This window comes from Rhinatrema bivittatum, chromosome 1 (genome assembly GCF_901001135.1).
Source record: "Rhinatrema bivittatum chromosome 1, aRhiBiv1.1, whole genome shotgun sequence".
Lineage (NCBI taxonomy): Eukaryota > Metazoa > Chordata > Amphibia > Gymnophiona > Rhinatrematidae > Rhinatrema > Rhinatrema bivittatum.
This window is the reverse complement of record NC_042615.1, coordinates 592,208,628-592,230,758: the sequence shown is the minus strand read 5'-3', so window position 1 is coordinate 592,230,758 and position 22,131 is coordinate 592,208,628. Positions and strand designations below refer to the sequence as shown.

General features: G+C 42.4%; 1 protein-coding gene across 1 annotated transcript in view; it reads right to left on the bottom strand.

The window, feature by feature from the left end:
* Positions 1–22,131, bottom strand: part of FBN2 (fibrillin 2) — a 596,571-nt gene that overhangs the window by 277,265 nt on the left and 297,175 nt on the right. Inside the window, exons 14-18 of the mRNA XM_029619106.1 lie at positions 18,518–18,640; positions 12,691–12,813; positions 8,692–8,844; positions 8,051–8,104; positions 5,925–6,050 (exon numbers count right to left, since the gene is read on the bottom strand). Of these exons, the coding sequence (XP_029474966.1) occupies positions 5,925–6,050; positions 8,051–8,104; positions 8,692–8,844; positions 12,691–12,813; positions 18,518–18,640 (579 nt within the window). The remainder of the gene's footprint in view (positions 1–5,924; positions 6,051–8,050; positions 8,105–8,691; positions 8,845–12,690; positions 12,814–18,517; positions 18,641–22,131) is intronic.

Genomic DNA, 22,131 nt, shown 5'->3' with positions numbered 1-22,131 from the left:
CACACACCTCACATATTTATGTATACACACATTGTAGATGGATACATTCACTGCCATGAAATTAATTTAGAAAAGGGAGTTCTAAATAGTATATGAAGATGTAACATTTGACAAGTTTTAGCGGCAATGAATTGCCATAAGGTCACATGTTTGTCTTATGAAGTCTCCAGAAAATGGCTATACAATTCTTTTACAGCAAAGAGATGCAAAGAAGAACTTGAATACTACATATTCACTTTGTTTCATGGCATAGGAGTATTTTATATTCAAATTTTGTCATAACAGTCTGATGTTTCCACAACCAAAAGCTGATACAGGTCTCTTTGACCAGTGACCCACAGGAGTTAATGACAAGCTAATAGTAATTAAGCTGTCAAAAGCAAACGCTACTCATCTTAACCTGTTACATACAGAGGGAGATGGTAAATCTCACTTCCATTTGAATTGGGTGTAGTACTTGTTGCGAGCGCAGCCTTCAGGGGCCGATGGTGTGGACTCGGCACGCATCGCTTGGCTCATAGGACAGCAGAACCCTTGGGCCACAGGGTGGCTCAGGTCAAGACATGAGTCGCACCCGTGTTGAGGTGTGTGTGCAGGAATGGGCAACACAGGAGCAGAGCTGGATGGAGCTAGGAACACAGGCTACGATGTAGGTCTCTGGCTAGAACTTGGGACTTGGAACATAGGAGAGTTCAAGGAAAGCGACTGCACAAGAGTCAGAGAAGAACTTGGTACAGGATTCTCACAGAGGACGACATGGAGCTTGGGGCTCACGAAGAGTACGTCATGGAGCTGAAGACTTGAAACATGGAACGTAGAGCTAGAGACTTGGAACGTGGAACATAGAGCTGAAGACTTAGGACTTGAAACATAGATGTAGACAAGGAAGGCGAGTCCCTCAGGTGCCCTACACAGCACATGGGGCTGGTCGCGGACCACACTGAAGGCTCAGGTGAGGAACAAGACACAGGCGGGGATGAGCAAGACTCTCAGGCGCCCTACACAGCACTTGGGGCTGGTCGTGGACCACACTGTCCCCTTCGCGCCCTACAGCCGGAAGGCTGGTCGTGGACCACGAGGAGATTGGGACAGGCTCAGGCAGTCTCATAGCGCAGGTTAGTGGAAACCCCTCAGATCCTCCGGAGTCGGAACTAGGGAACCAGATAAAAGCGTGAGTATGGAAACTCGGAGTAAAATCAGGAAATCTCCGGAAGCAAGGGTCCCACCTCCTGGTGCATTAGGACCGGGAACAAGACGGAACTTGGGACATCAGGACATCAAGGGACATCAGGACATCAAGCAAGGAACATCAGGATATCAAGGAACATCTAAAAACATCTTGAAGCTGATTGCAGAACTTGGAACAGACTGCGGGACTTGAAACATGGAAAGTCTTGGAATGGACTGCAGGACTTGGAATGAACTGCAGGACTTGGAACATGGGACTTCTTGGAACGGACTGCAGGGCTTGAAACATGGAACTTCTTGGAACAGACATCCGGATAGACTGTTTGCAGAACTTGGAATGGACTGCAGGACTTGGAATGGACTGCAGGCCTTGGAACATGGAACTTCTTGGGACACACATCTGGATCTGGATTCACGGACATCCAGACTCACGGATGTCCAGACTTGGAGCAGACATCGGGAGCTGGACTCACGGACATCCGGATTTGGAATAGACATCAGGATCCGAACTCAGGAGCAGACATCAGATGAAGAGACGTCTTCAGGAGCATCTGAGCTGATGCGAAGACAAAGCTGGAATGAAGCAGGGCCCTCTTATGGGGCTGAGAGGGCAACTTAATGGGAGGAGCTGCTAAGAGGACCAAACCTCTCTGTCCCTACAAAAAGGGAAGAGAGCCGTGGGCCTGCTCCCTAGGAGGAGCAGGAACAGGAAGTTCAGTACCCTGGACAGCGGCATCCCTGCCGCTGTGCAGAGGCGGAGCAGAGGAAGCAGGCCTCTGGGCAGGCCCCGATGACGTCGGCGGCATCCTGCTGCATCAGAGAGGAGAGGACTGGGCTGCAGGCAGGCCCCGGCTGGGGAGTCAGCCCCCGGGTGAGGCAAGGACCCAGCACAGCTCCTGCCATGCCGGCAAGATGGTGGCCGGGCCACGGGAGCACCTGGCGTCGGCTGCCTCAGGTGAGGTCCCGGGTTCAGCTGCGGCCTCTGGGCTGCGAGGAGCAACATCAGGAGCAGGACAGGCCGCAGAGGTAAGGCCAACATTACTTCTCAGTTTTCCATTACAATTGGATAATGTTACAATACATTCTTGGTCAACATTTTATCATCGCTGTTGTCTCTGTTCAAACCAGGGAATCCAGAGCAACCTGAAGCCACAGAAAGCTGAATCTGACTGGCCATTTTGAATGCAATTTTCAAAAAGTCATTTACATGTGAAAATGGCTATTTTTCCCCCACAAATTTGGTGTCTGAAAACTGCCCATCCTCCCCAAGGGTAAAAGCACATGTGTTGTGGAACATGGCGCATACCTGTTTTATCTAGGTTCAGGTATGTTCTGAGTGATGTTTTATTATTATGCTGATGGACAGTTTTATCTGTCATTTTATATTTGATGTATTCATCTGCTCGTTTGTATTATTATAAATTTGCTGTAGTTTGTTAGCCTCTAGCAGCAAGTATTTTTAGGACTAGTGGATTAGAACTATTCAAAAGAAATAAATTAATAAAATACCTTTACCCCTATTCAGCGGAGACATTCCCAGGAGCAGAGTTAGGAGAGGGAATGCTATAACACGTGTAGTTTTGCATTTTCAGAACCTCACAGGTTGCTGGAAAGTGAAAAACTATCTGCAGAGAAAGCAAGTGCAGATCTCTGTGGGTATTTTTTCCCTAGGTAATTCTCAAAGGGAAAAGTAAGCATGTGCATCCCTTTTCAGAAGTGCCGCAAGGTCAACGGGTTAAAGTACCTGCAAACTCTGCAAAGAGATGCCTTGTTTTGAAAACTGAACCCTACCACGTTAGGCTTTTCTAGCACATTAAACCTCTCTCTATATATGGGCTAAACCCCAAAGTCCAAAGTTTTAGCTGGACTTGGGTGAATAAGAGGTTAAAACCAAATAAATGTAAGCTATTACTACAGTGAAAACCCCCCTACAACTTTATATTATGTGTGACATCAGTATTTGTCATGGAATGACTGAAAACCAAATTAAAAACCTAATCAGTAGAGAGGATATAAGAATCCTACTGTTCAGATAAGCTTGAACAACAGCAGAAAAGCCCAGAGTCTCTCCTGCTATAGCTGTCATTAGTGAAAGCTGCTCCCCCAGCAGCTCGAGCATCCGAAAAAGAAAACCAAAGTTTAAAAAACACCCCATTTTACCATTTTCCCCTTTTGCTGTTGCTTTATTTGTATAATTACATGATAGTAATAGCTTCCTTCTGGATAATCTCTTACAGTCCAACAATAGTTTGTCAAGATTTTGGGATTCTATAGCTGTCTATTTGCACAGTACCACTGAAATTATATACGATAATGACTGCAAAGGGCTCCATTTACAAAAAGTGTGCCATATCACTAGGAAAGGCAAGGCTCTGAAAATCCTGCATGTTATTAGCTGTCGGGGGACATACAATTATGCCTTTGCTCTCCTTCTTACAATCACAACAGTGACTATAACACTAATAAGCAGTTTTGGTGGCTGGAATGGGAAACCTCCCACAGGCCTAAATCCATCAATGGTGCTCTCTGGTTGACTTGAAGGAGATCCTTAATATATGAACAAGCAGTATTTTTCTTTCTGGGCCCTAGTGTTGACACAAGTTATCTACTCAGTATTTTAGGCCTTGATTAGGACAAGGCCAGCCAAAGTACTATAGTAAACATCGTTTTCCAGCTGAGTAGTCAAACAAACTAGGTCACTAGCTTAAGGCTAGTCCAAGATTTTAGTCAAACAGAATCGGTAGGCAGGGACATAGCTGACAGCCAGATTAAGGTAAAAAAATTAGAGAGTCAGGTTGGGGGGAACAAGATGAAGGCAAAGAATCAAAACACAGAAACAGGCAGGGAGCAGAATCAAGCAGGACTAGGCTGAAGAGCAGCTGGGCCTGACAATATTAGAGAGAATGCTGTGCTCCGAATTCAAAATGGGTCATGCAGCTCCTCCCTCTGAAAAATAAGTTTTAAACCAAAGCAAATTGCAAGCTAAATTTATCTGAAAGGGCCTATTATTATTACTACCGGGAGACCCCATTTTATGCAAGCAGCAGAGCACAAATTTTCCTTGATCTGACTCTCTATGGCTGCTAGCATACAATGGCACTGCCACAAGCTAAATTCACCCATAATCCTTTTGATTTTAATGGGGAGGTACTTTCACCTAGCTGGATGATGATGCTTTAAATTCTGAGCAGGTTACAAGAAGAAAATTTAAAAAGTGCTCTCTTTTTAAAAAGTCTTTTAAAAAGTCATGGTCTCTTTAAAATCAAATATTGGTAATTTAAATGACCAGCACCAGTCCTTAATGAAAGATAACCATACTCAGGAAGACTGAAAATCTTGATAATCAAATGAGAGGGAGAAATTTAAGATTAATAAATTTCCCTAAAATTTCAATGATTGCAGCAAAGGATATGTGGACTAGGTATGCTTTGGAGGTCTTAAAATTACCTCAATCAATGTAACCCCCGATAACTAAAGTTTTTTTATTTCCCATCTATGAAGAAGGAAGCAAGGGAGGGCCAGGACATGCAGATACTGTCACCTCTGAATATATCAGAAATTTTGGAATCATCGGAATTAGTTGAAGCACAGCCTGCAACTTTAATTGTTTCTTTTTTGCAAGACTCGGATAGAGTCTGGATATTGAGAATGCATTTTAGGAACCGAAAGGAGCTATTTCTGAATTTGAAAGTGCAAGTGTTTCCAGATCTGGCTAAAGACACCCAAGCCAGGAGGAAGCAGTTCTTACAAATGAAATGAAATGCATTGCAGATAGAGGCTTTATTCTTCCTAAAATTCCCATGTAAATGCCTCATTAATTGCTGATAGAACGTTTCTTCCAGATGATGTATCTGTATCGGAAACTGTATAACCTTGTAAGGGGTGGATATTCTTTCTGTAATGTGACCACTTTACCTAGCCTTCTTTTTGGGATATTTCCTTAAACAAAAGTGTCGTCTTTTGGGGTCGGGTCCTCCCTAGATAGAGGACTTGGGCATATTATGACATTATAACTGTTTGTTTTTCTTAACTAAATATTAGTGTGAGGTTATTGTTTTTGTATTAATGTCATTGTAAATTTTTCCTTTCAAGATAATTTTTGAATGTACAATCAAAAAAGTGTGCAATACATATAAATTAAATAAATAAATTCTGAGCTGTCATTCTGAACACTTTTAAACATAATGCTTAACTATAACTGGAGGTCCAACTATAACTGGTCCAACTATAACTGGAGGTCCAAAACAAATGCAATCTAGCAGTTTTGTCCACTTAAATTCCTCAGACATCTCATACTGCATTTTAGGGGCTGTAACTCTCATATTGAGATCTTTTTTTCCAAATGCACATTTATTTATTAACATCAATGGAGACTGGCTCGAACAATATTAATGGCAAATACAAGCGTACAACACTTCTGCTTAGGAGAGACTGTTGGTATAAATGTGACTAGACAAATCCATAAAAATACATTTAAAAATGAGTTATTTATGACTACAATGCTGTGAGACACTACTTAATTGTGGTGAAGTACTAATGATGGAAACAAATTAAGGGACTTATTTACTAAGCTTTTTCCCTTTTGACACAGAAAGGGGAAAAACGCATAGTAAATCAGGCCCTAATATACACTAATCTGATGACTTAAAGATGTTTGTTTCGGCATCAGAATAGACCTGTTCACTTGCCGTTGATCACAATCCGTAGATTACGCAGATCCAACTACATTTACTTACCAACACAGTTCCTTCCAGAGGTGTCCGATTCATATCCAATGTTACAGTTACAACGGTAGCTTCCACGAAGGTTTTCACAAATACCATTAGAGCAAATCTCAGGATCCAGGGCACACTCATTAATATCTATATTAAACCAGGAAGGAAGGGTTACACTGTTAAAATGCATCTTTGTACTGCACAATTCTAATGTGAAAAGTCACAAGCCATTACAGACCCGTGTTGCACATGGGAAGAGCGAAAACAGAAAGCAAGTCTGCACATCGCACTGCACCAAGGAGGGCTTTGAAAAGTAAACTACATCAGTATTGCGATAATAAAAAGTTATCAGGGTTAGCATACTGGCTGAGTGTATGTGCTGGACCTGAGTTTGATTCATGGCTTAGGCTTCTGCATATACCCTCCAGTAGCCAGACTGCATAAGCACAAGCAGAGCTCACAGCTCCTAGAGGGGAAGGGAATTAACGCTGCACAAGCAGAGCTCACAAGCTGCACAAGCAGAGCTCACAAGCTGCACAAGCAGAGCTCACAGCTCCTAGAGGGGAAGGGAATTAATGCTGATGTTACCAGCATGCATTTCTTTGCTTTATGGAATTGTGATGTTTTAAATATGATTTAATATTCAGATTTGCAGGGGTATGGGGCATGGGAAAGAAATTCCTTTTGAGGGAGAATAAAAAATGCCTGAGAGTTTTACTGTAAATTAAATACCGGGCCCAGAGTTGTCAGCAGAGTATGAAGATACAACCATCCATCGTGCTATTTTTTTTCCTCTTGCTACTGTTTTGCAGTTACCATTATAGATTACTGCATCTTGGTCAGGAGGCCAAGTCAGCAGCCACTGTCAATGTTCTTCCTTTATTTTGGATGTGATATGGTATGCAGAAATGGTAAAACCTGAATCTCATTTGCTCTCACTGCAAAAACATACTCAAACTCTACTAGTGTCAGATCTCTGACCCATTCTACAAAGCAATTTACATTTGTTTTTGATTTACTGATTTATTCTGTCCCATACTATTTGGCAAGCAAAAGGGACAATATTTTTGTGAATGTCACATAAGTGATATTTACCTCCGTTCTACTGTCTGATGTTCTACAAATACCACTGAAGTAATATTTTGGCTAAGACACATTTCATTTACATTTACACTTATTTGAATTTCTAAACCGCCTAACACTGGCCAGGATTCACCATTCTATCGCAGAATGGTGAATCCAGTGAAAACGGGGGGCGGGCAGGCCTGAGAAAGCCGGCCGCCTTCGCACCACTGTGGTGTTTTCGCTGCTGGCTTTCGCACCCAATAGTGCCACCGTGAAAGGTGGCGCTATTGGGCACGCTACTGGCAACGATAACGTTCCTTACCTTATCGCCACCAGCGAAGACACCGTGTAGTCCGCCTCCTTGCCGCCCCAACTCCTCCCCTCGTTGCCCCGACTCCGCCCCAGCATGCTTTCGCATGCGAAAAGGGACTTTTTGCGTGCGATAGTGGCTTATCGCACATGATAAGCCTTAGAACATGACCCCCACTGTCAGGTCTAGGCAGTGAACAAGTTTATATTCATAATATAGTGAAACAAATAAACATGAGACAATATAAAACTGATAAAACATAACAAAGCAATCAAAATAAATAAGCTAAAATAACCTTACGAAAAGCTGACTGTTAAAAGTTTAACATGAATAGTGAACATATTAAAATAAATAAGCAAAGAAAAGCACAAAATTAATTATAGGCCAAATTAAATAAAAACATCTTAATCTGTTTTATGAACTTATTAAGTGAATTGCATTGCTTGGTATCTATAGGAAAAGAGTTCCAAAGAGTTGGTGCTGTAATAGAAAAGGCGCACTCACAAGTAAAGTGAAGCCTGGCCAATTTTGGAGATGGGATTTCCAACAGGCCTGCTGTGAGGAGCGCAGCAGTCTGGTAGGCCGGTAAAATTTAAGAATTGCATTGGCCCAATGACACATTTGGCCATTGAGAAGTTTGTAGATAGACTAACAGCACACTGTGTGCAGTCACATTTAGATCTGAGAAAAAGTGGAAATGCGATTTATCATGAACCACTTTGTGATTATTAGAAACTGAAGCATGCAATAAAGAAAAACAAAATAATATTACCTCTTCCATCAACTGTGATACCTATTCCACCACTACAAAGGCCCTGGAATTCGGCTGCCATGTAAGAAAAGAGAGACTTTAGAAAATAATAAGGATGAATTGCGTATCTCCCATGTAATGGACACCTTTTAATTTTAGAAGAAATATATTTTAGAAGTTAATAAAATAACCACATGCGTAAATACACAAGTGCCTTTTAAAATGTTTTTTGCTTTACTAAATGTACACATGCAAAGCCATCAAAGGCCACTCCATCAGTTGCTAAATTGAACAGATAATAAAGGTGAAGAACTGCTTGGATGGGGAGACAAATGGAAACAAAGTGATCCTATTCCTAAATGTTTTCAAAAATTATCATGAGCATCCACTCAAATGTTCTCTTACTGCAAAAGTCTGTCTGAAGGTGATTATTTTTACGATGGCATCATTTCATCAAATTTTACCTTACTCTGAGGACAGACTATATTACATCAGAATAAAAGCCTGAACTAGCTGCTAGTAATCCCTACATAAAGCAGGTCTACCTAAGGGTATACTAAAGTGCTTTGCTAAGCTTACTACCACCACAACCCTGCATTTGACACAGCTGGGACTGTAACAGGCTCTCTTAGTTGTGAAATAAGAAAACCAATGGACACTACCTGAGGTTTTACCAGGACAGGGCAGGCAAGGCTCTCCAAAGCCATAATCTGGATTGGCACAACAACATTCGGACTTCGTCACAGCCCCTGGGAAAGGACGAACGCACACTCCCTTTTTGATTCCACCATAGCATGTACTGCGCATGTGGGTATCTGAAAATTGTGACAAAAGGAAAGATGGGGGAGAAACAAAGGCAAAGAATAACCATTTGTTTCCAAACACCATTGCAAAACTAGCCTATGATACCCAGAACTAGCCTATGATACCCAAAACTAGCCTATAATATCTAGAACTAGCTTATGATACCCTGAACTAGCCTATGATACCCAAAACTAGCCTATGATACCCAAAACTAGCCTATGATACCTAGAACTAGCCTATGATACCCAGAACAAGCCTATGATACCCCAAACTAGCCTATAATACCCAGAACTAGCCTATGATACCCAGAACTAGCCTATGATACCCCAAACTAGCCTATAATATCCAGAACTAGCCTATGATATCCCAAATTAGCCTATAATATCTAGAACTAGCTTATGATACCCTGAACTAGTCTATAATATCCAGAACTAGCCTATGATACCCCGAACTAGCCTATAATACCCAGAACTAGCCTGATACCCAAAACTAGTCTATAATATCTAGAATTAGCTTATGATACCCCGAACTAGCCTATAATATCCAGAACTAGCCTATGACACCCAAAACTAGCTATAATACCCAGAGCTGGCCTATGATACCCAGAACTAGCCTATGATACCCCAAACTAGCCTATAATATCTAGAACTAGCCTATGATTCCCCAAACTAGCTTATGATGCCCAGCACTAACCTATGATACCAAGAACTAACCTGTGAAACCGAGAACTAGCCTATGAAAAGAAAACCAGAACTGACCTATGATACCCAGAACTAGCCAATGACACCCAGAACTAGCTTATGATACCCAGCAGCCGAGTCAAAATAAAACCTTTATAAACATTCATCTGAAGTCAGGCACTAAGTGGAGGCCATGATGTTTACATGGTGTCAAAATGATAAATGACATGAGAAGTACAAGAAATAGGAGGATTCTAAAGTGAAAGCAAAACACTGGGCTTTTTTCTTTATAATCGAAGGGGTGAATTTTCAAAAAATTACAGGCATAAAAATTTGCATACACATGCATAAGTTGCCTCTACTCATGAATTTCATATTTAAAAAGAGTAAAAAATATGCAAGTATTTTCACTTTCACATGCACATATTTGTGCATAAAAAAGGGGTGGACTAGGTTTTTTATGGGGCATGGCCAACACTTACACGTGTTAAGATGCTATTTTAAAAGACACCCATAAGAACATAAGAAATTGCCATACTGGGTCAGCCCAAGGGTCCATCAAGCCCAGCATCCTGTTTCCAACAGTGGCCAATCCAGGCTACAAGTACTTGGCAATTACCCAAACACTAAGAAGATCCCATGCTACTAATGCCAGTAATAGCAGTGGCTATTCTCTAACTGCCCCATTTTAAAAGGGCCATGTGCATAAATAACAGGGGTGATGTGTATGGCTGGGCCATGAGCGCACCGCACGCATTTTCAGAAGGTCCTGGCCACAAACATAACCCCTGTTACGTGCCGAAGTGCCAGGCCTCTCCAAAGGGGCGGACTGGAGAGGGGTGGAGCCTGGGCAGGGAGGGGCGAGGCGGGGAGCGGGCTGGGATAGCACCATTCAATGTTGTCCCGGGAAAGCGCATGCTGGCAGCAGGCCAGCAAATGTAATTTATTTCTGCTCATCAGAGCAGGTAAGTTACAGAATAAAAAAAAATTGGGTAGGTAGGTAGGGGTTAGGGGTCGAGAGGGAAAAAGGGAGGAAGGCTAGGTAGGGGTTAGGGAACTGGAAAAAAGGCCAATCTCGTCGCCGCATGTAATTTGAACATTCCCCACTGCGAGCGCAAGCCACGGGCCGCCTTCACATGTGAGCGCGGATATTAAAATCTGGCATGCATGTGTGCACGAATATCTGATTTTAGGAAATTAAGATAATGGTAATATATATTTGGGGTTTGTTTGTTTTTATAAAGGAAAGCGGGAAAACAGCTTGCTTTACTTAAAATGACTGTACTTTCAGAAGTTATAAATGGGTTCTTGCAGAATATTAAACACAGATTTTGGTCCTACTTTTCCACCATGGCATTTAGAATCCTAGAATAGGTAAGAAGCAACCCCGAAAAATCAGCGATTGTGCCGTACAAAACTATACTCTCCACCAGAGATTCAAATCTAGAGAACTGGCATCCTCAACACATTTCTCGTTGACATACTCAACTTCTACACACCATGCCAGCTTTTCTCCTCACCATCCTCAACAGCAGCACAGTTTTGTATTTTCAAGGTACTATAACAGCTGTAAATAAATATTGCAACTGCAAATGAAAATTTATTTTAAATTTACCTAGTACCCGGGTAATTCTTAAAGGTGAATTTTAAAAACCGGGCGTGCACCATAACTATATCAGGCCGGCACACACTGAGCAGATTTTAAAAGGCGCCCGCTTACGTGCGGATCTCTCGTTCTGTGCACAAATGAAAGTTCCGAAAAAGGGGCGGGGTGTGGGAGTGGTCTGGGCATTCCTGGAGTTCAACTTCCATTTTGCTCGCAAATACTTAACACGCACAGGCATGCGTAAGGCTCCCCTACCACAGAACTTTACTTCTGCTTTGGATGATGTGCACGTCATAAAACAAAAAAGCTAAACAGATCCGTGGGGTGTTAAGGGTTGGAGCTAACAGGAGGGAAGCAGAGCTATTAAACTAGAGGGTTTTGGAAGTCCTAGCCCTTAACTAGGCGAACTGGAAATGAACTGGGAAAACGGGCAATGACGTCAGCGTGCAATTCCCCCACTTACATGGTAGAAGCGGGATTTGCGTGTTGTACGCACATGTATGCACTGTCAGGCTATTTTATAACATGCACGCATAGATGCGCTTATGTTATAAAATGGCCACGTCCCTGGATGCGGGCCGATGAATGCATACACATGTGCGCCTGCGCGCCTGTTTAAAAGTTACTGTCTTAGGGGCAGATTTTATAAATCTGCGCACACGCGTACTTTTGTTTGCGCACTAGGCGCGAACAAGAGTACGTGAGATTTCAATAGATACGCGCGTAGCCGCGCGTATCCATTAAAATCCGGGGGTCGGCGCACGCAAGGCTGCCCAAAATCGGCAGCCTGAGCGCGCCGAGCCGCGCAGCCTGCCTCCGTTCCCTCCGAGGCCGCTCCGAAATCGGAGCGGCCTCGGAGGGAACTTTCCTTCCACCCCCCCCCCCCCCCGCACCTTCCCTTCCCTTCCCCTACCTAACCCACCCCCCCGGCCCTATCTAAACCCCCCCTACCTTTGTCGGCAAAGTTACACCTGCTGGAAGCAGGCGCAACTTTGCGTGCGCCGGGCCAGCTGCCGCGCTCCATGTTCCGGTCCGGGGGCTGGTCCGGAGGCCGTGGCCATGCCCCCAGAACGCCCCCGGGCCGAAACCACGCCCGCGGCGCCGCCCCCGAAACTCTGTGTCACTCGTGACACGCCCCCGAAACGCTGCATCACTCCCAGCACGCCCCCGACACGCCCCTCCATGCAAGCCCCGGGACTTATGCGCGTCCCGGGGCTTGCGCGCGCCGCCGAGCCTATGCAAAATAGGCTTGGCGCGCGCAGGGGGGGTTTAGGGTAGGTTTTCGGGGGGTACGCGCGTATCTTACGCGCGTACCCCTTTGAAAATCTACCCCTCAGTGTTTTCAGAGGAATCTGTGTTTTTACAATTTTTGTAACAGAGTTGATAAAAACAGAAGTGCAGTGGCAGGGAATTTACAGTCAGCAATCAGAAAAAAACTCTGATTTCATGAATTGAGTTCTATTGAACATGACATAATTACCATAGAAATGCTAGGATTCTCCTGTTTTATGCCATTTTTTGTTACTATTAAAATAGTGGATGCTTGTGAATTTGCAAAATATCTGACTTGCCTACACAAACACGACCATCTACTCCAACAGCCAAGCCTGGAGGACAATCACACCGAAATGATCCTTCAGTATTGATGCAGTGGCCATTCATGCAGATTCCTGGTGTGTGGCACTCGTCAATATCTGAAAGAAAAGGAAGAAGTGAAGGGGATAGCTTTAGCTCGGTTACTGGGAGCTTCACTCAGTGACTGACTTAAGTAGACTGGAGGCCAAATGTGAGGAGGTTCTGAAACCTGATTTTATTAAGTCAAACTGTAAAAAAAACCAAACATTCATAGTGATAGAGTATCAAACAGAGCCAGAGGAAAATATATTAATATCAACTACCAAGGAAAAATGATCGAAAAAGATATTTAGACCAATTACTCTAAAGTCTTTTGCAAAATATAAGTGGAGCAATGAGTAAACAAGGGAAGAAAAATACCTAAAAGTCCAATATTTCTTATTTCAACCCACTTTAATAACGAAAGAGAATTTAAATACATTTCTTTATTGGAGATGTCTTTCAATGGTCAATATTTTAATTTACTTACATAGGAGGGAAAAAAATAGATATCTCCGCTCTGATAATTATATAAGAACTTCAAATATTAGTTGAATGTATGTATACTTTTGTATACATTTTCAGGTATATTTATGCACTTGTGGTTTTAGTGTGTGAGGAGAGAGTAGACAAAGATGGAGGGATGGAGGTGCTCCATATATTCTCTTCTCACTATATACTAATTCCCTTGGTGCTCTGATTTCCTCTCATGGCTTTCAATACCATTTTTATGTTGATGACTCCCAGATCTACCTTTCACCAGAAATCCAATCCTGGATCTTGGCCTGTTTGTCTGACATTGCTGCCTGGATGTCCCACTGCCATCTTAAACTCAACATAGCCAAGACGGCGCTCCTTATCTTTTCCCCCAAGCCCACCTCCCCTCTTCCTCCTTTCTCTGTTTTTATAGATAACATGGTCTTCATCCCAATCCCATCCGCCATAACCTTGGAGTCCTCTTCAACTCCTCTCTCTCCTTCTCTACGCATAACGATGCTAAAACGTGTCATTTCTTTCTGTATAACATTGCCAAAATCTGTTCTTTCCTTTTTGAACACGCTACCAGAATCCTTATCCAATCTCTCACCTCCTCCCGCTTAGACTATTGCAACCTGCTCCTCACAAGTCTCCCGGCAGCCATCTCTCTCTACTGTAATCTGTCAATTCAGCTGTGCGACTTATCTTTTGCCAAAGTCACTATGCTCACATATTGGCTCTCTATCTGCTCCCACATACAATTCAAGCTCCTTTTTCTCACCTACAAATGCCTTCACTCTGCAGCACCTCACTACCTCTCCTCTCTTTCTCTCTCTACACCCCCCCTCCTTGTGCACTCCGCTCATCAGATAAGTCACTCCTATCTGTGCCCTTCTCTTCTACTTCCAATTCCAGACTCCATGCTTTCCACCTGGCTGCACCATGTGCTTGAAATAGTCTTCCTGAACTGGTGCGTCATGCTCCCTCTCTTGCCATGTTTAAATTCCATCTAAAGACCCACCTTTTTGAAACCGCTTTTAAATCTTATGCCTGATTGTCTGCTTTTAGACTTGTTAACTTTCTTTTCTTTTTAACCATTATCATGCTTTATGAAAATAACCCAAGTCTCTTGTCCTGTATGTTTGTGTTATTAGATTGTATGCTCTATTGAGCAGGGACTGTCTTTTTGTATGTTTGTACAGTGCTGCATATGTTATAGAAATGTTAAGTAGTAGTAGTAGTTAAGAATACAAGCCAATTGATCACCGAATGATTGCACAAGCCTCTTAAAGGCTCCTAGTCTCTACATTTATGTTTTTCTGCCTGATTCAGAAGTTGGGTTTCTGTAGTTGGCCTTTACTGCACCAGACTGTAGGATTTATTGGCCCTTATTCAGGAATGATGTTTCCTCCACTCTGCGATTATGGGAAAAAACCTTTGGCTGGTGTTATAGTTCTGTTCCCACTCTTTAGTTCTTCAATCCATGAGCACCTGCCCTGTGACTGCTAGATCTTGACCTTGTCTACCCAAATCCCTTGCTATGCAAAGTTTAAGTTTTGGATAAAGTGCTTACAGCGTTAGATGGAAAGAAAATAAAGGGGGGTGCCCCAAGGAGTAATTTGACTCTGTCTTCTTAAAAAGGAAATGCTTTTTTTTTTTTTTTTATTGAATGACTTTAACACTAGTGCTGCAGGCTTCTTAACGTAATTCTGCTGACAGGTGTGAACAGGCCCATGTATCACATCATGAGGTAATGCTCCTATTGGCTGAAAATCCCTTGTGGCTGGCCCGGATTCCTTTCACAATCTGGTTGGCATGATGTAAGCAACATTGCAATGTTAGACACAGTACAAAAGAGATTCATTTTGGAGACCCCTCCCCCCACCCCCAACCCCGTTCCTTTTTTTTTTTTTTTTAAATCTTTTGCTATTAACATCCTAGCAGGAAAAAATAAAATGCACAAGCATAACAAAATTAGATCATTAAAGCCTTAGCCATCAGGTAACCTTCTTTAACTTTATAAATTGGAAATATATTAGCATTGTTGATGGTTTCTAATAAAAAAAAAAATGGCAATACTCAGACAAGTACAATCTGTGCATGTCATTTAGGATGTGCTGAAAGTCTCCTGGACTAGTGCCTTCTAATTCAATCCTAATCGATGCCACACTTGGTTATATAAGAACAAGTTTTGCAGATATCATAACCTCTGCTCGTAAACAGCGATTCTGCATCACTGGGCTGCCCTGTTTTCTTCCTGTTTTACTCCTGGCTTCTGTCTAGAGAAATGCAGATGGTGAACCCTTTATTAGGTGTTTCTGTAGTGATGAAGACTGACCTGCAGACCCGTGTGTGCATCGTGTTGGCATGCACGGTCATATGCTTAAATATAAAGTTAAGTTATACAGGCCACATTCATTTTTACCAAGTCTGAATGAAAAGAAAGAAAATAAGCCTTTTTTCTGGACTTGAGGTTACCTATACTTGTGTGTGGTTTTTTTTTTTTATGGTTAAGGTAAAACATCTTTATGAAGATGCATCAAATATTTACAAGGAAGTGCATAATACACAGAATTTGTATTTTCTCCCCACAACCCCTTCACACATCCCAGCAACCATTCCAAGTCCCCAACTTTAGAGTCCAACGAGATATATAGTTGTAAAGTTAAATTCCAAACTCCTCTGTGTCCAACATGCAGAAATAATGTCCACCACTTTATGGGAACGAGCGGGTCAATTTGAGTGCTTCTTGCGAATGCGTTGGCAATTTAGTAATGAATGGTGACCAAACCCGTTGAAAAATAGCATTCGCTTTAGTAGATTTAGAGTTGGCCACACAAAAGTCCATAAAAACTGTAACCACTGTATGCGCTTGCCATTCAGTAATAGAGGGAGGCACATCCTTCAGTCAGTTACCCAAAATTCATTTTTTAACCAATAAGGAGGTTCTTACGAAATTATCCCAATCAGTATCTGGTCATTTAAGCAGTTTACTATATAAAATTCCAGGGAAAACGGTACATCTTTCCCAGTTATTGTCACAAGATATCGCATTACAGATTTCCAAAATTTTTGGAGATATAAACACTCCCAGAGACAATGGAACAAAGCACCCTTAGGATGACGTGTTTCAATGTAAACCGCCAACGAGGCAACAGTTTCTTCCTTGTAAACCGGTGTGATATGTATACTTTACAGGAACATCGGTATATAAAAATCAAAAAATAAATAAATAAATAAATAGCCCTACTCTGGTGTGCCTGTCCTGCACAGGTGGGGCCATAAAATAATTTGTTTCTCTTTGGGGCTGCATCAACTCACCGGCGAGCTCTTTCACAATCTCCCTTACTCCCAGGGCCGGATCCTTTACAGGCTGTGGTGGTGGGGAGGGGAAGATTTGCTTCCAGTACAAAATGTGACAGGGGTGTTCTTTTTACACATTTCCCTTTCCTTTATGTTCCCTTGGGAGAAGGAATTTAACCTCCCGGGGTGCAGTGAGTGTGAAAGAAATACTCAGGAGTCACTGTTAGTGTCCAAAATTAAAGTCTTTACTATTCAAACAACAGAGATGAATGGCGCAATAACTCAAAGTGCGGCACCACAGATTTATCTTGTTTTCTTTTCTTAGAGTCTCTTTCCCTTTATCTGTTCAGGACCAGGGGAATGTCCACTCTCCAGGGCTTGGTTAAGTGGAGCTCCCAGGTGGGCAGGGTCTCTTTAGACTGGTCAAAAAAATCCCTTCCACTCTGATAAAAATGGTAAAGAGTCTATGGCACAGAGAGTGAATCTCTCTCTCTCTCCCCAGGGTAGTGAAACACCTGAAGGGTGTCCACAGTGATCTCTGATTTCCCTTATTCACGGTTAGCAGATCTTCAGGATCTCTTTAGTTCTTGCACGGTCTCTTTATTTCTTCTTTCTGGATCCTGATGGGAGGGATCCCCTTGAAGCAAGCGGCTCTCTTTGCTTCAAACAGGAAGGAAGGGCAGCCAAAATTTCCTCCTGGATCTTGAAATCAAAGTCTCTTTTCCCCAACAGCATTTAACACCAGAGTTCCTCCTCACAACGGCTCAGCGTCACTTCAGGTGCAGGTCTTCCCTATCCCTGGGAATCCCAGACACAGGGTACCCCATGCCCAGAGTCCAAGAAAGGCCTAGGTGTCTAGTGAAGCTCCTACCACTTAAAATCTAAAAACCTGAAAAATAGAGCCAGAAGGAAAATTCTAGCCAGCCAGTGAGTGGACTGGAAAAGAAACTCCTCCCAACCTGGTCAGGACCACCAAGCAGGGTTTGCCTGGCTCCTCTGACTGGGCCTGAAAATAACAACTCAAGCAAAACTCCTCTCTGCCTCTTAATTCTCAACAAACCCAAAGGGACTACCTGCTGAGCTCTCTGTAGGGAGCTGCTATATAGACTCTACAGGGGGATGGCCATGCAAGACCCCTCACACTAACCTGCACTCTCTGTAGCTGAACAAAGGCTCGCCCAGGTCTTAATGGTGACAGAACTGTAGGGTTGGTCACATATACATTGGTTCGAAGTTATGATAAGCATTTGTTTTGCCCTAGTGAGTGAAATAACACTTCTTTGCAAAATCCTAAATAAGTTCTACATTAAGTACATATAGGACCAGCAAAATAGAGATAATATTCCTGGGCTGTATTCTTTCAATGAAATAAATAAAAAAAATCTTTTGCTATAAAAATAGCACAATACTGCGTGTCTGACACATGAATTTTTTTTTTTTTTTTGTTTTGCTTTGCTTTTTTGGCTCTGGTCTACTTTTTTTGCAGAACCCTGGAAGGTTTTGCTGTGTTTAAAATGAATGTTGTTTTAAATGACCTCAGTATATAACTCTGTGTGAAAGTCCAGAGGGCGGTCGGTTCATAAAAACCATGTAATCCTAGAGCTGCAAGTAATTGAGGTGGGAACGTCACTTTTGAATGCACATTAAAAAGCGAAACCTTTGAAGACGTTCTTGGAAATCACTGCTCTAAGTCACTGCTTCTCAATTCGGGAGTCGTCTACGATATAATTGCTGCGTTTCCCACAGAACTGCCAAATCTCTTTTGTCATCCACTTAACCTATTTTGCACACCATTTGCCTAAAAAGTTTTTTGTTTTTTCTCCTGAGTCAAAAAACACAAGTCTTCCAGGATCATATTTGCCACTTCCCACACCTCTCTCTCCTCTCCATCTTTAGGAAAGCCTGTGAAATACACAGGAAAAGCAGTGAAGCGATTCTAACATGATTAGCACATGATGACATAGCAATCCTGATTCCCCTAAAACCCGCAATCCTGTTACATACCAGTACAGTAGCGTCCATTTGAGGCCAGCACGAAGCCTGGTTTACAAATACACTTGAAGCTGCCATCCTCATTTATACACATCCCATTTAAACACATATTGGTGGTCGTGCATTCATCATGATCTGTCGAAAAAGAGAATAGCCTGTAACTTGCATGCGCACGTACTGGGTATACCGATACCAATAACCATTATTTACAGAGCCCTGCTGTACACAACTGTACAAAGTAAACTACAAGGTTGTGAGATATTTATCTCACATAATTCACAAAGGGGCCAATATTCAAAGCCATTTAGCCAGATACCTCCAATTTATCCAGCTAAATGATCGCTTTTTGAATATTAGGGCATTTATTTGGCTAGATTTTAACCAGATAATGAGTCGCCCAGCTAAGATCTAGCCAGATTAAAAGAAGACATGTTCCCAGCACATTCTGAGGTGGGCCTAAGTTAGCCAGCTAACGTAGCCAATTTTCATTTGTATTCATCTAATTGAGCCGGATAATTTCAGGTCTGCCTTAGAGCAGGCCTACCGTGCTCTGGCTGCATGTGCCTGGATAACTCTCCACTTAACCAGATTCGTTTAAAAGATATCTGGTTAAGTGGCAGGGAATCCAAAGTAAAAAAAAAAAACAAAAAACAAAAAAAACTCTGCAGGTTCTTACACCCCGAATCCAGAGCCCTCCACCTGAGAAAACAAGTAATAATAACTGGCTGGGCAGAACCCGGTTATTCCCCTCATCCCCCCCTGAAACCCAGCAAATAGTAAAAACGACCTCCGCAGCCAGTGGCCCCCATCTCGGCTCCCACCTAGTTCCCCATTTTTGGTCAATAATTCTTGCCTCCTTCCTTTCCCTTTCCTTCCCTTTCCCACAACCTCTCTTCCACCTTCCCCGCTTCCCTCCTCGGAGCCCCGCACCCCCAGCCAGGAGGGAGGTCTTATCTTACCCTCCTCCAGCAGCTCCAGCAGTGTGGGAAGCGTAAGCTATCAATCAGCGCTGCTGTCAGAGCAACACTAGAGGTGCCGGGGGTGGGTACAGTAAGACCTCGCCCCTGGATGGGGTTTTGGGGTAGGTTGTGGGTGGCTTGGGAGGGAGGAGGAGGGGAAGGAGGCAAGAGGGACCGTGCTTTAAAAAACCAATTTGGAAGGAGCGGGGGAGCTGTTCCCTACAATGATTTTTTTGTATTTGGTGAGTTTGGGGGAGCAAAGGGGTGGGGGTGGGGGGAAGAATGGGGTGCTGCTTGTTCAATTGTGATTACTTGTTTCCTGAGGAAGGGGGCTCGGGATACAGGCCTAAAGGCCCTGAGATTTTTTTTTTTGCTTCAGGTTCCCTCCTACTTAACCAGATATCTTTTGAATATATCAGTTTAAGTGGCAAGTCATCCGACCGCACGTGGCTCAGATAGCTTTACGACCTAACTGGTTATATTCAGACTTAGCTGCTTAGGTTTTTAAATTACTTGGAGAACTTCAGGCGAGTATATTCAGCGAGACGTATATCCCGGTGAATGCACAGGACAGGATATCAGGCTAAGTTTAGCCAGAATACTTGTCCACTTGCCAGCTTACCGAATAATGGCCTCAAAGCTTTAGCACTGGTAGATCAGGTCACTTAATAAAGCACACAAGCGAGTGGCAATTAAAGAAATTCAAGGATGGCTTCAAATGGAAAGTGACTAGTAACAGCAATGAAGATATTATAATGTGACAAAATTCTTTATGCTACCTGTACTATCCTTTTGTGAAAAAATTGTTGTAGCATAAAAATTAACATTACTGCATACATTTCTGTTATCAGCTACCAAATTCAGAAAATAAAATGTATTTCAATTAATGTCCCATTATTACTGACCTGTGTGCTTTACCAATAGTGCTCAAAGCTAGGAAATGAGGCCTTCATTATTGGAAGCTTTGCCAGGACTGAAAAGGCAACACATTGCATTAACAGGACAATTTTAAACCTAAAAATGTGTAAGAGGAAAAGAACAAAGCCAAAACCAGACCAGTCAAAGCTTCTGCAGTACAGAAGGAGAAGGCTCAATGTTGAAAGCAGCAGTCTTACCAAGCAATCATTACTCACATGCAGAGATCATTTTTCCTACAGGGCTACCTCTGAAATTATTCCACTTGATAATTTAAAAAGTTTCAGGCTCAGTAGATTCTTAAATGATTCGCACACCGAACTGTTTCCCCCTAACTTTAAGGTATTCTCCCATGTCTTGATGGACTCCTATTTTCTGCCAATAGGAAGAACAGGACAGGGCAAAATCTTTGTGAAATTTTTGGGAGGGCATTTGTAGTTATGAGTTTTGAGAACCAGTTTAGTAAACTTTGAAGAAACAGGTTTACTTAATATTATACATTTGCTGGAATAACGTCAAAGACTGAGGAAAGTAAGTCCGCCATAAGTAGTGAATGTAACTTACATTTCTAGGCCTCTGGGGGTATTACTCTTTTACACATAGAACATATTGTAAATCAAAGCTAATACATTTGTTCAGTTGACCTGTTCAGTTAGTAGAGAGGCAATGGTTTTCCTCTATGGGCTCACTTCAGAATTAAGGGGAAATCCTTCAACCACAAGGTAAATAATGCACAGTGATGTCATGGCCATGGAGAAAGTCCCTGCTTCCTGCACTGAGATGAGTGATGTGCCCTTTCGTCATGCTACATTCTTATTTTCATGTACATTACACATCTATCATCACAATTAAATGTGGTGATCTACTGCCAGTCTTCTATGTGTACTTGTTCATGGCAGGAAAAATACTGCACAAAGGCACTGTGCAGAGCGGCTGATGGTGTCTGCTCAGGAGCTGCACGAATCCGCACAGGTAACTTGTTAATCAATCTAATCAAATACATAAGCTCAGAACAGAACTTATACGCCTGAATATGGGGCTGGCTGTTAATTACAGTAATTCAGCCTTGCCTTCCCCGACTCCTAATGCTATTCTTCCCATACTCCAGACTCTAGCCTTCACAGACTCCTAATTCTTGCAACCTCAGACTGTTAATTCCTCCTCTCTTTCTACCGAAATTCGCTCCTACCATGTTTCTTAGCCACCTCTCCAAAGCATTCCTCCGAGACATCTATTTACGAGAAGTTAATTTATACGATAGGATAAGTTACAGTTTACTATATCTTAAGTTATAATATAAGGATAAGTTACAGTTTACTATATGTTAAGTTATAATTCATTTCATATTTATATGCCTTCATTGTTCTATGTAACGCTCCTAAGCGAGTTTTGTTGTTATAATGTAAACCAGTGTGATTTGTATGCTTAGAGGAACTTCGGCATAGAAAAATTAAAAATAAATAAATAATAAATAAATTCCTTTTACAGGTTTAGCCACAAATGTTTCCATACTGAAATATTTGATTACGGAAGCTTTGCACAATTTTTATATTCCTGTCCAGCCAGCTTGGCCTGCCATGTGTTTCCTCCATCAGGCAACGGCTTCTCTTCAACGTGGGCTTCTCTTCAACGTGGCACGACTGAGGTGCTTATTCTTCATTGTCCTTTTTCTGTCCAACTCCAACCTCATTTAGGCATAAAGGGCCTGATTTTATAAAGCATTTACTCAAGTAAGACTGCACTTTATTCTAG